This window comes from Lemur catta, chromosome 1 (assembly GCF_020740605.2).
Source record: "Lemur catta isolate mLemCat1 chromosome 1, mLemCat1.pri, whole genome shotgun sequence".
Taxonomy (NCBI): domain Eukaryota; kingdom Metazoa; phylum Chordata; class Mammalia; order Primates; family Lemuridae; genus Lemur; species Lemur catta.
The window spans coordinates 55,034,888-55,052,424 of record NC_059128.1 but is presented as its reverse complement, the minus strand read 5'-3'; the positions used below and the strand labels follow the sequence as shown (position 1 = coordinate 55,052,424).

The 17,537-nt window shown below is 53.1% G+C and overlaps 1 protein-coding gene across 10 annotated transcripts in view; it reads right to left on the bottom strand.

Moving 5' to 3' along the window:
- NKX2-1 (NK2 homeobox 1) overlaps positions 1-17,537 on the bottom strand; it is a 52,857-nt gene that overhangs the window by 34,605 nt on the left and 715 nt on the right. For 2 of the 10 annotated variants that reach the window (XR_006739239.1, XR_006739245.1), the window contains exon 1: positions 7,694-7,938. The exons of 1 other annotated variant lie outside the window; for it this stretch is intronic. Coding sequence is in view for 6 of the 9 variants with exons in the window: in XM_045568425.1 (XP_045424381.1) it covers positions 11,796-12,538; positions 13,484-13,869; positions 15,080-15,513 (1,563 nt within the window). In the remaining 3 variants the exon portion in view is untranslated. Of the gene's footprint in view, positions 1-7,693; positions 7,939-8,270; positions 8,366-10,915; positions 12,539-13,483; positions 13,926-13,971; positions 14,931-15,079; positions 15,548-17,537 lie in introns of those variants that run through there. 7 more of the 10 variants (XM_045568389.1, XM_045568407.1, XM_045568425.1 and 4 more) reach the window with 7 other exon arrangements.

The window sequence follows — 17,537 nt, the reverse complement described above, 5'->3', positions numbered from 1 at the left end:
GAGAAGCTAACCCCAAATGAGTGACGGGATTCGATCCGTGGCTTCGCATTCATTTGAATGCTAGAAAAAAATAAACACACACATTAAGACTTCTGAAGACTCCGTTTCTGAATTTAGGAGAGATGAAACAAATTCACCCAAAAGATGGAAATCTTTGCCTCCAAAGTTATCGGAGAATATTAACGGGGGAGGGAGGGCGAGCACGCGGGTCGCTGGGGAAGGACGCGGGTTCAGCCTCCAGCTTTCGGGTGGCAGACCCCGTGGCAGGAACCGGCCAGACTGACTTCGCGAGTTGGCGCCTGGTCTTTCCCGGGAAAAGCCCAGACCGCGGAGGAGCCACAGTCTGGCGGGGACTCGCCGCTCGGGCCAAGCGGAGGGCGCCGACGGCGGGAGGTCTGAGCGGCCGCACTCCCTCCCGGACGAGCCCGCGCTGGGCCGCGGCCCCTCTCCGCGACCTCACCCGCCCGGCCGGGAAGCGTCTCAAATGTTCACTCCGGCGGCCACCAACCAAATGAGGTCCTCACTAACGCAGTCAGTGTCATGCTGGGGTATTTATTAAAAGGGTTGTGTTGCAGCTAAACTATATCACAGTGTGCGTGTGACTTTTATAAAAGGAAAGGCTCTGGGGCTCCAGGCCGCTCACAGAAGTCCCCAAGCAGCCTCGGGGTTGGGGATGGGTGCCCCCTCTTCCTCTCGACTTGCGGGGCGCCCGGCGGCCCCGCCAGCGCCGGCCTCCCTCGCCACAGTCGCAGGGCTCCGAAGCGGCAAGCGCCCGGCAGAGCCTGGCTGGCCCGGGATTGGGCTCGCGGAGCCCTGCCAGAACATGCAGCCCAACCTGATCGTGGGGAAGCGATCGCCCTCTCGGGATCCACCTTCCAACCTGAGAAGCAGCTCAGGACTCTAAGGTTAGGGCCATGGGTGGGCTCGGCTCCCAGCAGAATCGCCCCTGCGGTGTTCCCAGGCAGCCGGGGCGCGCTCCACGTGACGCCTCCTTCGAGGCCGCGCGCGCAGGAACTAGAGGGGGCGCTGTCCAACCGCCAGGGTCGGAGAAAAACTAAGGGGCTTTTTTCTAAAGTGCTTTCTCCCAACTCCAGGGAGGCAGGATGGGGCGAGTGCAAAATAGTTTTATCTGTTTCAGTGGAAGGCTCCAGAAGCTGCTATTTTCCTCTCTCCGTGGCTGCGTCCTCTTCCCCGAGGTTCCCCCAAAATTTGTTCCTCCCCAGGGTGCAGAACCTGGAGCTGTCCAGGCTGGAGGAGCAGGCTGGAGTTTGGCAGGCAAACTCCAGCCCCTGGCCCCTCAGCTCCATACCCCTTTAATTTGCTCTGGCAGGATGGTCCTCCTTCTTAAGGCCTGGCAGAAGGGAAGGCAGGGTTTTCTAGATTTGTCCCTTAGCTGCGTGACAGACTACCAAACACACATCTGCTTCCTCCTTATCCTGCTTTATGCCTGTCCAGGAGAGGCATATGCCTTAGGTCAGGGCTGTACTCCCTCCTCCCCATCTACTGACATTAATTGAATTTCTCCTGGCTGCAGCTTCTCTTTGCTTCCATCATTTTCCTCGCTAGTCCTCTGATAGGCTGACCTTGGTCATTTTCTGGTCTTCTTACTCCCCAACTGGCCTCCCAGATGGACCTTGCTGGCTTTCATTCTTTACAACTTAGCCCATCCACTTTATCTGCTTTTCCTTTTAGTACTGACATTAGGAAAATGATACTGAATTGCCTATAAAGTAAAACTGTAGCCATGAAGCTGGAATTGGACATGAAAGCCAGAAAGTGAGTAGAACATAGGGCACTGAAATGAAGAAATGGAAAGGAGGGAAGGATGAGAAAACAAATGAAATGTACATAACAGTCACATCAGCCTACAAATACAAGAATAAGATACTCCTGTAGGTGATCTTTGGCTCCTAATGAAGATCTCCCATGTCTGCATTGGGAGGTAGAGAGGAGGTGGGCTGAGGTTTCTCCCTGCCGGGGATTGTACCAGAAGATTTGAGCTAGCAATCCTGGACCTGTGCATCCCAGGTCGGGCAGGATGTGAGGGGATCAGCACAAATCAACCATCACCTCTAGAAATAGTGATGTGGTTACTATGTCTCTATGGGGCGGTCAGGTGGCTGAAACTTCTTGCCCTGGAAACCTGCTCTGGCTCTCTGCTACTCTTAGGTACCACATTTCTGTGCACCACCCTCTGTCCACCCTAGTCTGGGACTCTGTCCTCTGGCAGCAGAGGTTGTTTCCTCTTACCCTAGCAGATTGGATCCTGCTGTTCCAGCCTCATCCTCACCTCCTGTCAGTGGCAGAACTAGGGAGCCTGGAGGCTCCCTGCCTGGAGGCTCCCCTACCCCTCTTGCCAGGTAGATTAGTGCCCCTGGACCACACTGGGTTAGCCACAGAAGGAGTTCTAGAGACAAAAAAGATCTAGAGAGTTTATCGCTAGGGGTGGGGGCAGAGGGAGGTGTAAGGAGGAAAAAATGTCTTTAAATCTTTGTAGTTATATCATTTGCTATCTGTTAAAGAGAATACTGGGGCTTTTAGTATGAATTTTTCAGAAAATTGAGCAAGCAGAGCCAGGAGCTACACAGAATCCTACCCCAATCCCCCCGGCATACACTACACACATTCCATCTATTGGTTCTCTTTAGATCTTCCCAGAGGCAAAAATATATTGCAAGGACGTCTAAAAACTTAACGGCCTGCTTAAGGGGCACCAACTTGAGGAGGTTAACATATCCCCTTTTGAAATAAAAATGGAATCGGCATTAAGCACGTACTATTTATTGTTAGATTGACTTTCACCCTGTTAGAAAGTTTGTTAGATGATGTCGGGGAAGAGACAGAATCTCTTTTATCCTTAAGAAAACTCATCAGGGAAACAGCAGTAGTTCACTGGCTTTGTTTGGTTTTGCTTATTTGTACAAAGATTGTGCTTTAAGATCTTCTTTTAAAAGTCCCTTCAGGTTAGGGTTTGCATCATCGTCGTGACCCAGTGAACTAATATTTGTATATTCTAGGGTCAGAATTCACGGGAAGCTTCTACTCTTTCGCACACTAGACTTCCAGGAGGGGTTGGGGGCCATGTCGGCCAGCGGCGAACAGCGGAGGTCGTTCTCAGCGCGGGAACCGAAGACAGAGTCACCCGCTGGGGCGGGGCGGGCGGAGCGCGAGGCCGCGGGTGGGCGGGGTGAGGCCTGGGGCAGGACTTGGAGGGGAGAGGGGCGGCCGGGCGGGGCGGGGAGGGTGAGGCCGCGGGCAGGAAGGGGAAGGCCGCAGACAGCTGCTAAGAAAGGTCCTTGGAAAACAAAACTTTCACGATGGGAGACCATAAAATAGCTCGAGATTTCAAGTGCCCACACATCTAGTTGAGACCCCTGACAGCCAATTTGGATCCGCTGGGCTGCGAGGAGCCCCCCGGCCTTTGGCGGTGTCCCTGGGAAGCCGCAGAGTTTTCCTCTGGGCTCTCTTGGAGGTTCCGCATCCCCGCCCCGCAGACTCCCCGCTAGACCCGCCACTCCCAGGCAGGGCTTCGCGTCGCTAGCCCGCGAATTTTAGTTCTGGACAACACCTGCCAGCGGCCATTCCTTTATAAAACAAATCGAATTTCCCATCAAATCCGTTAACCAGCACCCAGGAGAAGCACAATCAACATGGTTTCTCTGTCACCTTTCTTGCCGGTTTTTTCCCCTCAGCCACAGTCTCGATTTTCTAAGCAATTAAATTATATATTCAATAGGAATATTCTATTTAAAATACATCAGGACTAACGACTGATGCACAAGGTCTGAAGCTAGAAGAAAATATTTAGTGCTTGCCTACAGATTCTGTCACCCATCATCTGCTCGGAATGCGCTCTGTATCTTTCAGCGTGTCCGGCTCTTATGATTGCAAATGGCCCTGTTTTCAAATGGAAATAAGACTTGCAAACTGATTATGTGTATTGAATCAGAATCACTCGCTAGATCCTCTTGTTTAAAATGTATTGAAAAAAGGATGATGGCTGCAGACCTCTGTAACCAGCTCCTTCTCTTCTCCAGGAGGTCGATCTATTTTGCAACTTTTTGCCATTTGAGCATGTTTCAGCTAGATAATTACATTGCCATTGTTACCAGCCCAAAGCTCAGATGTGGTACACACACCACCTCCCAGCATCTTTAGGCCCTCCCAACTAATATCACCCCCTAAACACCACACACCACACACTTACCCATCCCACCTCAACACGTTGACCCAGCTGTAACCAGTGAGTAGTACCTCTCAGCTGTCACAACCACCAACAGAATCCCACATGTTTTCACCAGGCACAGTTGTTTCTCTCTTCTCCCCTTCCCTCCTTTCCAGCTCCCTCTCCTCTCTTCTGTCTTTCCTATGAGCAGAACTATATACACAAAATCCCCCAGCTTTTACAGACACACAACGAACACAATCTAAGTATTTAGAGGCATGTCAAAAATTTTCAACAACTAATTTTGTGTCGATGTGGCATTGTAATGGTCAGGAAATGGTTCATACAAGAAGACTATTGTCACAGTGTTTGTATGTTACCAAACACCTCAAAGGTTTTTCTCTCTATCCCATCCAGTGCTAAATTATGGCTCTGGGTGAGTTGGCTTTTTATTAAAAATTTCCAAAAGGTTCTCCCATTTGATTACAGTATGAAGCCAATGGACTATATAAATGTGTAGAGAGATACCTGTTGTGTGAATTGTGGGAATGATACAATGCAGCACTTCCAAGCTTTGCTGCACCCAGGCATCAACCTCAGCATTCCTGCCAGGGAGCAGTAACCCACATTTCAGTTAATACTGCAGGTTGGTGAGTAGTAACGAACTAGCTACAACTTCTGTCTGCCCTGGCTGGAGGTGGGGAAGTGTGCTGTGTGCACTCCTGTAGTTTGAGAGATGTAATTCTTTCTGAAGCAGAGTCAGAAAGGAAGGAAGAAGCCATCAATGCCCAGCCCCCCAGCCTCTTAGTCCCCATCTAGGTCTTGCAGACCTCCAGGCACCATCAAGTGGCCAGGAGGAGAGAGCAGTTTAATCCTCTGTGGCTTCAGAATCTCCTGGGGAAAGCCTGTCGCTGCAAGTCTGTTTAGAGACCTGGTGTTCTGGAAGTGTCTGCAGGGAACCTAACTCTTCAGGGTTAGCTTTACACACAGGCATAGGCAGTACATTAAACATTGATGGAGTTTCCTGGTTTATGGCAGAAAGAGCGAGCAGTCAGCTCGGAGGAACCAGCTCTCGGTCCTTTTCGTGTCATTACGGTAATTCTCAGGTTTACATCTGCGCGCGCGCAGCCTTCTGTGTACCGCAGAGTTCAGGTAAATCAGTAGCACGCGGGCCAAATAAACCCTTGTTTTCCTAGAACTTTGGACACTTTCTAGCAGCAGCACTGGGAAGGAGAATGCCAGGCAAGGTGGAGACCGACTGTTCTAGGGGGTTTTCCATAGAATGGGCGCAACTACAAGGGAAGGGTATCCAAGGCCACTTCTTGCCCTGACATCTCTGATTTTGTAGAAATGAAATTCTCAACAATCACGCAAAAAAAAAAAAAAACCCTAGAAATGCAATGTTTAACGCCACCAACAGCCTGCTTTTACTAACAACATGATTTTAAAGATGGAATTCCCAGAAATGTGTGAAATGAAGGGGAAGGAAGAGAGATACAAAGTTTGTCTTTTTTCTTCCTGTCAGGCGACACTCAGACTCACTCTCTTATTTCCACTATTGTGTGAAGGCCGAGATCTAGAGGGCATTCGCTACAAATGAGGAGCAAAAACTTGTTGTTGTTGTTGTTGCTGTTGTTGTTGTTCCTGTGTGGTAGTATTCATATTAATGATTTCCTTAAATGGATAATGTAAGTTTGGCAAGGGACAACATTTTTGTTACAGATTACCTCAAAAACTCTCATCCACAGCTGTGTCTCAGTCTCTAAGTTCAATTTCTTCAATAACAAATTTTAATATTTTCCAAAACATAATTAGTTCTGCAGAGTTTCATAGGACAATAAATAAATATTTCAATTAAAATGGGCAAAACTAAAGAAAGTTTTTGTTTACTTGATTTTTTAAGGGAAACTGTTTTATGTGACATCTTAATTGAAATAATGAATGTATTCTATGTTTTTGCACCTAACAGGGTTTGTACAATCTCTAAGAAAATTCTACATTAAACATTTTCCTTTTGAATATCTTATTAAATAGATATATAAGAGCAATATACATGTGTATAAGATGCAAATGTGTGCATATTTTTATACATACATACACAGACAGACATCTGTATGCAATCACTTATACCTACATATACAGTGGGCAGAATGATACATGAATTTTATGTCAAAGGCAGAGTTCTCTTTAGCAAGTCCTATTGCCCGCAATATTTATGTCTATGTCTTATTTATATTTCAGGCAGAACACTAACAGTGATTGATTTATATTACAGTGTTTTGCAAATAACAAGATGAAATAAAACAGGAAAATGGATTTAAGTCTCACCTTTTCCAAAACTTTGGTATAACTCACAATAACAAAGGTAATAAATATCTAGGAATCAGAGATCAAATGGGAAACATTATCAAATAAGAGGGACAGAAGCCCAGCATCATGGCCAGATGCCCACCAAGTTGGGCATTAGGTCATTATCAGAGAAAAATGCAGCCAGCCACTTCAGCTATAGCTTCAGATGAGGCCAAAGCTGTGCCGCCAAGTTGCTGAGCCTGCTCTTCCTCCATTTCTTTGAGACCCATTAAAGAAAGTTTAGGAACAGGTTGGTCCAAAGGTAGTGAGTTATCTCACTTGATTGTTCACGGTCAGTTACAGATTGAACTCCTTGTTCTACTACTTTTCCCCCTCCTCACTACTGCACTTGACTAGTCTTAAAAAAAAAAAAAGAGTTTAGAAACACAACTACATGGTGGGGGTGAGGGCACATGCAGACCCCAGCCCTCCCCTTCAATAAAATATATATTTTTCTCTACCCCCATCCATACCCAATTCCTCCAGCTAGTTGGGTGGACAAGCTTGCCCTTACTGGAAAAGGTGACTGGAGATAGGACACTCCTTCCAGAAGCAATTGGTCAAGGAGGCACCAGAAAACTTTGTGCTGCAAGTTGAGCTGGGATCCCAAATTGGGCCCCATAGAAGGTGGCCTGAAGACTCAGGAACACAACTGCACATGAAGGAACACACCACCCAGGAAGGCAGGGAGGGCCAGAGGAACACGATGTCCAGTATCTCCTAACTGGGATTTCAAGGAAAACACTCAGCCTCATCCCTCCCAATACCTATGTCTGTCACTTTCCTTCCATTCTGAAAGAAAGCTGTGTTTGAAACAAACGAGACAGGAAACCATGCCTAAGAATCACATCACCTTAAATTCACATTTCCCAACCGGCTTCCTAGTTCTCCACAAATAAAATCACCTGTTCACTCCGCTTCTTCACTCTCATGCTTGGGGGTGGGGAGTAGCGAAGAGGGAGCAATGTCTATAGAGACTGGAGACATCCGATCAGAATCCAAGGCAGCTTCTCACAACTCTCTTGTTTATAGAAAATGAACGTCTGCCTGGCTTGCTTTTAGTTCAGAAAAGGGGTCAGTCTATCAGCACGGCTCACACAGATCCTGGATTTTTTTTCCCTTATCTTAAATTGACCCACTTTTAAGATAAAGACATAATAGAGAAAGCATTGACCTTACCTGGTCCCTAATGAGTTCGAAGTCAGAAAACCCCGCTCTCATTTCCTCTTATCTCGGATCGCCTGAGAAGAGACTCGAGCTACCTTTTGTGCACACGCGCCTCAAGATAGCCCCTCACCGACGCCCCTACGCGGGTGAGCGCTCTCCAGGGTGTGTGGCCTCTAAAGTCTGAGAATCCTTCCCTGAGGCCTCAAAATCGGAGACTAGGATGCCAGACCCAAGCACTGTCACTGGTGCTCCCTGGCCCTGTCCTAGGAGGATTTAAAATACCTTAGAAGGCTCGCGAGCAAGTCTTTTCCCAGGAAAGGCCAAGACCTAAGCAGTGGGAAGAGCTGCCTCCCCAGCCTCCAGGAGTAAGTGTCCAGAGCTTTCCTCTGGGAGTCGGCCGGGGCCTGGCTCGGATTTCACTCTCGGGCCCCAGGCTACTTCCCGCCAGGCCAGCTCCTACCCCTATCCCGAGGCGGCGCTGCTGAAGCCTTCCCTGCCCCCACCCCCCTCCTGGCCTTGAGGACCCCAGCTTGTGCCCTTGTTGGTGGCAGCCGCAGTCTAGCATCCCTTTCTCTCCTGATGAGAGCACCTCTGTCCCGCTCTTCTCGCCTCCCTGAGCCGGGCCCAGTACCCGGCCCGCCGACTGAGAGAGCTGCTTTCCTTCTTCTCTTGCCCACAGCTCCAGGTTCCCAGGCTGGGGCCAGGGTGGGGAGCCGCTTTGGGATGCTAAACATCAAACAAGCCAAGCCAGGGGTTTCAGGCCCCGAAGCCACTAGAGCGGCTCTCCAGGGCTCTCGAGAAAGTCCTCCTGTTTACATGGCGAAGTGGGGGTGGGGGAGAGGAGGGGGGGTGCTGTGTGTAAAATCTCCCCCACTCCTCGGAGCCGTCGGGGCCTGCAGATGGGTAGGGTACTTTGGAGGAGGCAAAGCTTCGCGGTGATCTCGGGGTGAATTGTTCTGTCCCCACATGTCGGAAGCTTCTGGCTCTTCCAGGCACCTGGGCGCCAGGGACATCCTCAGAATGCTGATTTTTCCCCGGAGGGAAGTCAGAAATTGGGCCTGAGTTGCTGGGCCAGAGTGGCTGGAGAGCTATGGGAGGAGATTCCGGGAGAGGACAACGTCGGCTTCGCAGTGCTGTAGAGGTGGAGGGTGTCTCCCGGCTGCAGAACCCTCTTGCGCTGCGCCCAGCAGGCGCCTGCTTTCCTAATGAAACACTTCAGACTGAGTTCTAGGGCCGCTTCCTGCAGCTGCGGCAAATCCCCCAGCCAAGAGCGGGTGGACCGCGTGTGATTGATGGCGAGAAGCCGCCGAGGCCCTGTTTGTCTCGGTCGCATCCGCAGACCCGGCTGAATTCACCTTTCCCCGGGATGAGTAAATAGACTTCAAACTAAGCCGACTCTAGACGGCGGGGAGAAGAATGTATCTGATAGAAACTCCATGCAGTGCAACGGTGATAAGGCCGACGGTACCACAGTTTACTAAAACTGTGACTCTCAGCAGCCAGCTCATGGCTGGAGTGGGGGTACCGGGCTGTCTAGGGTCACCCACCTCGTCCCCACCCAGGCTTGTGCCGGGCAAGGGGGCAGGTTGAGCGTAGCTCCAACCCATGGAATGTGGACCTTAGAGTCTAACAGCAGCTTCAGTACTTAGCTCCCTTGCCAGCCCCAGCCTGAGCTGGGTACCTTAGCCATCTGCTCTTCCTGTCCCGGAACAACAACGGCTGCCCATTACGATTGCCCATTACGACCACCCATTACGACGCAAGTGTTCAAACTTTCTGGTTTGGGGTTTTTTGAAATGTGAGACTTGCTAAGATTCCCCTCAACCAGCACACTCACTACACTCAACCAGCCATCCTCTCCGAGTCCTCTCCGGATATTGGAAAGCGTACCTCAGTAGCCGGGCGGGGTTTCTGAGGGAGAAAGCCCGTCCTGGCCCCCAGTCCTAAGGCACCATACGAGAGGAGACCCCAGGAAGTCAACAAAGAGAACTATGGAACAAGGACTCAGGCCAGTCTACCTTCCTAACAAGCTCCTGGGGTGAGGTGGGGTGGAGGTCGGGAAGAGAGAGATAGAGACAGAATGGGATGAAAGGAGAGGAATGAAAGTTGGGGAGAGAGGGGTGAGAAAGGAAAAGAAAGTTGAAAATTTAGGCAAGAAGTGAGTACATGCCAAATATGAATCAATCACCCATAATCAAACACTTTCAGACCTGGAGGGAAGTGCCGGGAGGGACATCTGCCCACAGCTCCTTCAGCTGCCTTTCCTGGGTAGGTTTATCAGAGGTGACAGAGAAGGGGCAACAGCCCATCCAGGGACTATAATTTTTCTCTCTGTCCACAACCGTTCTTTCCACACACACCCGACCCCGGCATTGCATCCCTAATAGATCCCCCAAGACAGACGTCTGAGCGCTGAGAAGACCAGGAAATTAGAAGTGGGAAGAAAGGAGTCACGAGTGAATATGGCAATGTGGAGAGTTGGGAACCAGAGAAAGATTCATTGTTACGAAGGTTTAGGAGCCTAAAGTAGGAAACGGAGTGAAACCCCAGCTCCCAAAGTCCTTCCTGGGGCATCCTTAGGCTGGCCACCGCATCTGACGCTGGCAGAGACTAGAGGAGCCCCAAGAAGCAGGGACTGGGGTCCTCCGCTGCTGGTGTCTGAGCAGGGATTGCTGTTTTAGAGCAGAAACAAATCCAGGAATGATTTCCACACTTTCAAAAACAGCTCAGCCACGGGATTAGAAATAAAGATTTGACGTTCAAAGCTACAGGGGCAATCCATTCACTAAAAATGATAGATCATTTAAAACGGGTATCCTGGCCCACTGTTTTAAATGTTGGCTCAGCTGTGTAAGACCACAGCAGATAGTTCTGAGGTTTCTTAAAAAAAAAAAAAATGCCTGGCATAAAAAAAGAGAGAGAGAGAGAGAGAGCCCTTTGGTCTCTTTCACTTCCTCTCTCCCTCTCCCTGCTGGTGTAAGTAGTTTGGCTTTTCTCTTCTCTATTGCTGAATCTCAAGAATGCTCAAGATTTGGTTCCACTCAATTCCCAGCAGAACAAAACTCCCTCTCTCCGTGGGGCAAGGACTCTGGGCTGGCCTCCTTAGCTGGTTCAGAATCCTTGAGCTCAAACCCAAACAATTCGGATCTCATCAGGCCAAAGATGAGACTTCCACCAGCCAAAAAGAAGAAAATCCATTTAAAAAGTCAAATCAAAACCAAACAAAAAGGAGGGTTTTTAATCAGAAAAAGAATCTTTTTAATTTGTATAATTTATTAGAAGCTTCTTAGGAACTATATTTAAGCCAAATATCTACATAAGTTACAACAGAAAAAGACTGACGCCGCAAATACCAAACTGCCAAATAATATACACAGATTTGTCAATGCCCATAAAAAATGTGAGGGGCTGGGGACAGGGAGTGGTTTTCTTTTTACAACAAAATGTACAGATTACTAAAAACTAGGCATTTAGTCCAACTTTTGACAGCATTTTACAGCTACAAGTTCACATCAAACATAAAACAATTTTCGTGGAGGACCTGTCCTGGCTGAGCCTAGGTGGCTAGAGGGCACCGGGGAAGGGGCACTTCCTTTGTGTCAGTGACAAGTGGGTTATGGCGAAGAGTCTGTCCTCTCCCCGGCTCCCGTCCTCCCTTCTAAAAAAAATCCTGGTATTTACAAGCAAGTCCACTTTGCTAGCAGAATGTACCCAGAATGAAGTTTTCCATCTTTAGAGTCTGGAGCTAGGTCAGCGTAGAGTCCTCTCCAAATTGGGCCCCGCCCCAGCGTGGGAAACCCATTTGAATCACCAAAAAGACACCTCCAAAGCTGTTCTACGTCCTTCTCTGTTTAAAAATTCTTTAAGAAGCGTTGGATTCGCTTGGTTGTCTTTATTTTCTTTAAAAAAAAACCCCACAAATTTTAGAAAAGGAAAGAAAGAAAGACGTCCAGCAGTTTGGCCTTTGTGTTTTTTTCCTTGGTCTAAATGCGGACAGGTTTTCAAGAAAAAGTCGAAGCGCGTGGAGCAGCGAGGGGGGGACGGTGGTCTGTGTGGCGGGCAGGAGGGGAAGCGGTGAGGCAGCGCGCAGGGCTAGGGCCGGCTGGGCGTACTCTCACCAGGTCCGACCATAGAGCAAGGTGGAACAGGACATGGTGCCGTAGTCCGAGCCCGAGGAGTTCAGGTGGGACAGGCTGGAGACCTGGCCCTGCAGCGCCGCGGGGCTGGCGGCGTGGTGCGCCAGGTCCGGAGACTGGCCTGCGCTGCCTGGCTGGTGGCCCGGGTGTGCGCCCAGGCCGGCTCCACCGCTGCCCACCGAGATAGCCGCTGCTGCCGCCTGAGCGGCCTGCGCCTGCTGCTGCGCCTGCTGCTGCGCGTGGCCCTGCAGGCCGGCGGCGCCCGGTGCGGGGGCACCCGCCTGGCACGGTTTGCCGTCTTTCACCAGGACGGGCACTGCCACCCGGCGCGGTGACTGCTGCTGAGCCTGTTGCTGCTGCGGACACCCGGCGCCCCCGCCGCCCCCGCCGCCGCCGCTGTCCTGCTGCAGTTGCTGCTGTGCCGCCTTGTCCTTGGCCTGGCGCTTCATCTTATAGCGGTGGTTCTGGAACCAGATCTTGACCTGCGTGGGTGTCAGGTGAATCATGCTGGCCAGGTGCTCGCGCTCCGGCGCCGACAGGTACTTCTGTTGCTTGAAGCGTCGCTCCAGCTCGTACACCTGCGCCTGGGAGAAGAGCACCCGGCGCTTCCGGCGCGGCGCGCTTGGCAGCGGGGCCATGTTCTTGCTCACGTCCCCCAGCGAGCCCAGGCCGCCCATGCCGCTCATGTTCATGCCGCTCGCCGGGCCCATGAAGCGGGAGACTGTAAGCGACAAACGCACAGCGTCGGCCAGGGCCGGGCCGGGCCAGGCCAAGCCACCCCTGCTTTCCGCGCGCTTGGCCGGCCCGGCCTGCCTCTCCCCGACGGCGCCCTCCTCGCCCAGGCCGCCTAGCGCTCGGCCTCAGAGGCCTAGCCTCAGGGAATCGCCAGCACATGCCCCAGGCCGTGCCGTCGAGGGCTGTATTGGAGAACTCCCAACCTCAACCCCGGCTGCCCTCCCTCAGTCTCAGTTCCCTCTTTCGCAGTGGGAAAAGGCCGTTCCTGCTGCTTTCGTGCCCAACCCAGGTTAGAGGCCACAACCGGCGAGCGAACTGGGTACAGGCCAGGATGTGGGGTCTGACGGGAGACCCCAACTTTGGGAGGTCAGGAGAGGGAGTGTTGACTTACAAAAGCTCAAGCCCCTAGACAATTTGCCTCTTGCTTTCTCTCTCCGGTCGGGCCCTAGTGAGGGCACCTGCTCGGCCCATTAGAGCCCCCTCCGGAGCTTCGTGCCCTCCCACATGCCCTGACTTTGCTGGAGAGCCGGCCAGTCGGGCGCCTGAGTGCATCCCAACAGGGTAGCCTCCCTCCTCGCCAGGCCTAGCCTCTCTGCGCTCTGCTCGCCCCTGCTCCTTCAGCTTGGGGGTCGCCTCCCTCGAGTTTCCGAGGTCTTCCGCGCAGAGCAGAGCTGCGGATCGGCCGCGCTCGGGAGATGCCGAGTAACAGCACCTGTCCGCAGGTCCCCAGCGCTACCACGTGCTTCTTCTTTGACCCCCAGCCCAGCAGGGGGAAGAATCCCCAGCTCCCGCACCCAAGTTCCTGGTGCCGCTGCCGGGCCGCCCACCCTGATGCCCAGAGCGCAGCCTGTCGGCGCCGCGCCTTCTGGGCGGCCCTTGCCGCGCCTCCTGTGCTCAGCCCGCGGCCCCGCAGCGGGGCGGCCTCACTTACTGGCGGGGAAGCGCGGGTCTGGGTTGGCGCTGTACCATCCGGGGCCCGAAGCGCTGTTCCGCATGGTGTCCTGGTACGGCGGCAGCTCGCTCATGTTGCCCAGGTTGCCGTTGCAGTAGCCCCCCACGGCGGAGTGCGAGAGCTGGGGCACCCCCGCCGCCGTCATGTGGTAGGCGGCGGTGACTGCGCCGTGGTGTCCCACGGCGTGCTGCTGCATGGCCGCTGCTGGCGGTGCCGCCTGTCCCTGCCTGTACGCCGCCAGCGGAGCCCCGAGGCCGCCGCCCTCCATGCCCACTTTCTTGTAGCTTTCCTCCAGGGGACTCAAGATGTCAGACACTGAGAACGGAGTCGTGTGCTTTGGACTCATCGACATGATTCGGCGGCGGCTGGAGGAGGAAGGAAGAGGAGGAAAAAAAAGGGAGAGGGGGAAGGCGAAGCCTCGCTGCTTTTTTTTTTTTTTCTCCCTTTGCCAAATATTCTGGTGTTACCTTAACGCTGATCTTGTTGGATGTACACGTAACGGAGTGGACCGAGTCCTCCTTAATTGGCTTGAGTGGAGGCTCGGGGGCTGCCTCGCGTTTGTTTTAGCCCGGCGCCAGGTTTTAGGCAGCCACCAGAGGCGGGGCGTAAGCGCTAAAGCAACAAGACAATAGAAGCCTACATCTTGCCCGAGATAATTAGCTTACATGCTGATGACAAGGTAAACACCTTTAAGTTTCACTTGTCAGGATTTTTGGGTCTCAAAGACAGAGAGAGAAAAAGAGAGAGAGAGAGGCGCAGAGAGGAGACCCAAAGCATTTTCCCCCTCCCTTGTACACCCCCACCCCCATTTTTGTGGGGTGCCACGGGCGAGCGGGGAGGAGGCAAGGGAGGGGAAGAAGGAGGGAACCGAGAGCGGGGAGGGCAGGAGGTGGGGTGGGGAGTAGCCGAGGAGAAGGGATGGTTGGGAGAAAGGTGAATGCTGCTTTGCAACCAACTTGCAGAGTTACAAAGTGGAACCACTTTCCTATTCGGTCGGGGTTCCCCGGGCAGGGACAGGTCTTTAGGAGGAGGGGGCCAAGGGACGGGGTGGGGGTTTCACCTGAGCCTGCCGGGGCTGCTCCTCCCTCCCGCCGCGGCCTCCCAGCCCCGCGCCTTCCCACCGCCTCCGGACCACATCGGGCTTCGCTGCGCTGAGCCCCAGTCGCCACCAAATGAGCGAGCGAGTCTGGGGACGAACCCTGGGGCTGCACTGTTGGTCTACGTGTCTGTCAGTCTGTCTGCTTCTTCTGCCGCCGTCAGAGGGACACCTCTGCTCCCCGCCCCCTTTCCCCCTACCCAAGAGAATCCGAGCGGGCGGAGGGGGCGCTAAGTAGGGGATCGACTGCCGCCGCGAGGCTGTCCCAGATCCCCGCGCCACCCTCCACCCAAGCTCAGGGGCTTTTCAGTTGGCCAGCCCCCCCATACATTACGCCCCCCCCGTCACCCGAGGCTCCCCTTCCCCACCCCCAACCCTGGCCCAGGCAAACACACCACTGGCCTCTTGAGCTGGGAGGATGGGAAAGGAGGACTAATGGGAGGGCCCATCACTGAAGTGATGCCCCACCTCAAACAAACCTGGTGTCCCTGACCCTCGCCCATCGCCGGGACACACAGGGGTCTGGGGCTGGAGCTGACTTTCCGAGGACATCACAGCCCCAGCACCCCAGCCCAGAGTCACGCCATTTTTCCCTCTGGTGCTTCAGGGAGGCGCAGGCAGGGAGCAGAGTGAGTGAGTGCCCGCCCGTCTGTTGCCGGGCAGAACTGAGCCTGAACCCTGGCGGAACCCGCTGGCCGGGAGGGGGCAATACCCAGGCGCCGGCAGCCGGCCGGGCGGGAGGCTGGGCTGAGGTTCGCCTCCGCCCGGAGCTCAGCCATGCAAAAGTGCACTTGCTTCCTGGGAATAACCAAATATCTTTGTTTAAAGTGGTGGCGTAAATGGCCAGTCGCTTTGTGGTCACGCTGGATATTAGTAGATGAGGATCATTCTGCTTCAATTGGGCGCCTCTCATCCGATGAGCAAGAAACTGCTTAGGAGGAAGTGGGTTTCCTGTCTGCGCGCTCCCAGGTTTCAAGTGTGGGCCCCGCGCCTTGAGGGTCCTTGGGCGCCTGGCAAGGGGGAGCTGTGGGCTGCGCTACCCAGCAGAGCCGGGGCGTCGGCCCCGTTGCTCTGGCCAGACCAGGGCCTGCAGGCGAGTGGACTACCGAGCGGAGCCCTGCACAACGCAGATTTTGAGACCGACTCCAATTTTTGCCCTTGGATTTTAAACATTTTTATTATTGTTTGTTTTTGTTTTGCTTTCTCTTTGGCTGTTTCAGCCTCCTCTCAGTACTAGGGGCTTGGAGGGCGGAGCGCGCTCCCTGGCCCCGCAGGTGCCTCCAATACACTTCGCCGGCCGGTCAAGGAGCTTCTCGAATTTGGTTTTTGTTTTCATATTTTATTTCCCCTCCTCGTAGAGAAGGAACTCCCAGTGATGAGCACGCAGTTCTGAGCTATTTAATTAAGGAGGATGGGCTCCTTTTTCATTAATAGCAATTATAGTAAAGTTTTGCTTTTCAAGATTTCAATTCTCTTCTTGCTCTGTACTCGCTCAATACAAAGCCAACTTCTAGGCTAGCATTCGCTTTCCACACACCTACCTCCCTTATGAACGGAAAGAAAGTTCAGCACACCCATGGGCCTCCCACATGGGCCGGTATTTCCGCGCAGCCCACACAGCAGCTTTGGGGCAGGCGACCCTGCGTTTGCGCGCAAAGACGCGATGGCGGCTTGTGCTGCGAAAGAAAGGCGCAAAGCCGGGCTTGTCCTTCTTTCCCAGGGGCTTCTCTGGGGGGCGCTCTCAGGAAGGACTCAGACCCCATCAACTGCACTTTGGTCAACGTGGTGCCTAAGCCCAAGGAGCAAGGAGGGGAGGTGACGCTGGGCTCAAGTGAACGACAGAGGAGAGCTGTCAACGCTGAATACAGACCTTGTCTGCAGGCGCGACACAGGCGGGCCTGCGCCTGGAATGGGGTCTTACTGGGAAGGCCGGGTGGGTTTCCCAGATCTTACTTCTTCATTATTTCATACTTGTTAAGTAAGAAACACCAAGTGTGAGAACATCGTATATCTCTCCCAGTCTCAATGCCATTTAGAAATGGAGATAATTCTTCATAAGGTTTTTAAGAGATTCAAATAAGATCAGACACATTAAAGTGCTTTGAAATTTTAAGCGCAGTGCCAGCACTGGAGATTTCTGTGGTTATCATGAATATCCCTACCTCCTCTTTAGGGCCTTAGACCTGAGTAAAGGGAACAGCTGGGTGAATCTTCCATAGTTCCTGGGTCTTGTCGCTCGGCCTTTGTCCCTGGGCAGCTTTCCAGCCCCTCAGCAGGTCCTGGGCGCACGTGGCTAGCAGCTCCCCGGCCTCCGGCTTGGAGAGTCCGCGAGCAACCAGGCGAGGAATAGGGGCTGCAACTCTCTAGGAGACTCGCCACCCCCAACCCGCTCTGGGCCAGGACCCGGAACCACGCTGAACTGGAGCGGGAGCTCGAAAGGGTTGGGGCGGGCAACGGTTTTCGGTTCACTCTCCCCCCGCAAGTAGGACGGTGCTTCAACCTTCCCCTGCAGGCGCGCTTCTGACGCGCACACCGATACAGCTGATCTAGACCTCGTCTGCACCTAGCCCTCCCGCAGCCCAGGCTCCAGGAGCCTGTGCTACTCTTGCCTCTGCACACACACTCGCCGCTCCGCATTCTTTCCCAGGCCCGCTGCACTACCAAGAATAAGCCGGAAGATTAATGCGCCTCGTGGGGAAGAGGCGCATATCTATTTCCGAGCTTGCCCAAGCAAAGGCCTCGAGAGAGTCCTTGCTCCAAACACCTTTCTGACCGAAGAGCGTCCTTTCTTTCCGCCGCCTCCTGGACTCATCCTAAATAGGGCAGACCCCAGTTAAACCAGTGATTTTTTCCGTGGCTGCAGGGTATACTCGGGACCCCGACTCCACCTCTCGGAGCCTGCCATCTTTCTTTATCCTGAAACTAACTCACTCACTG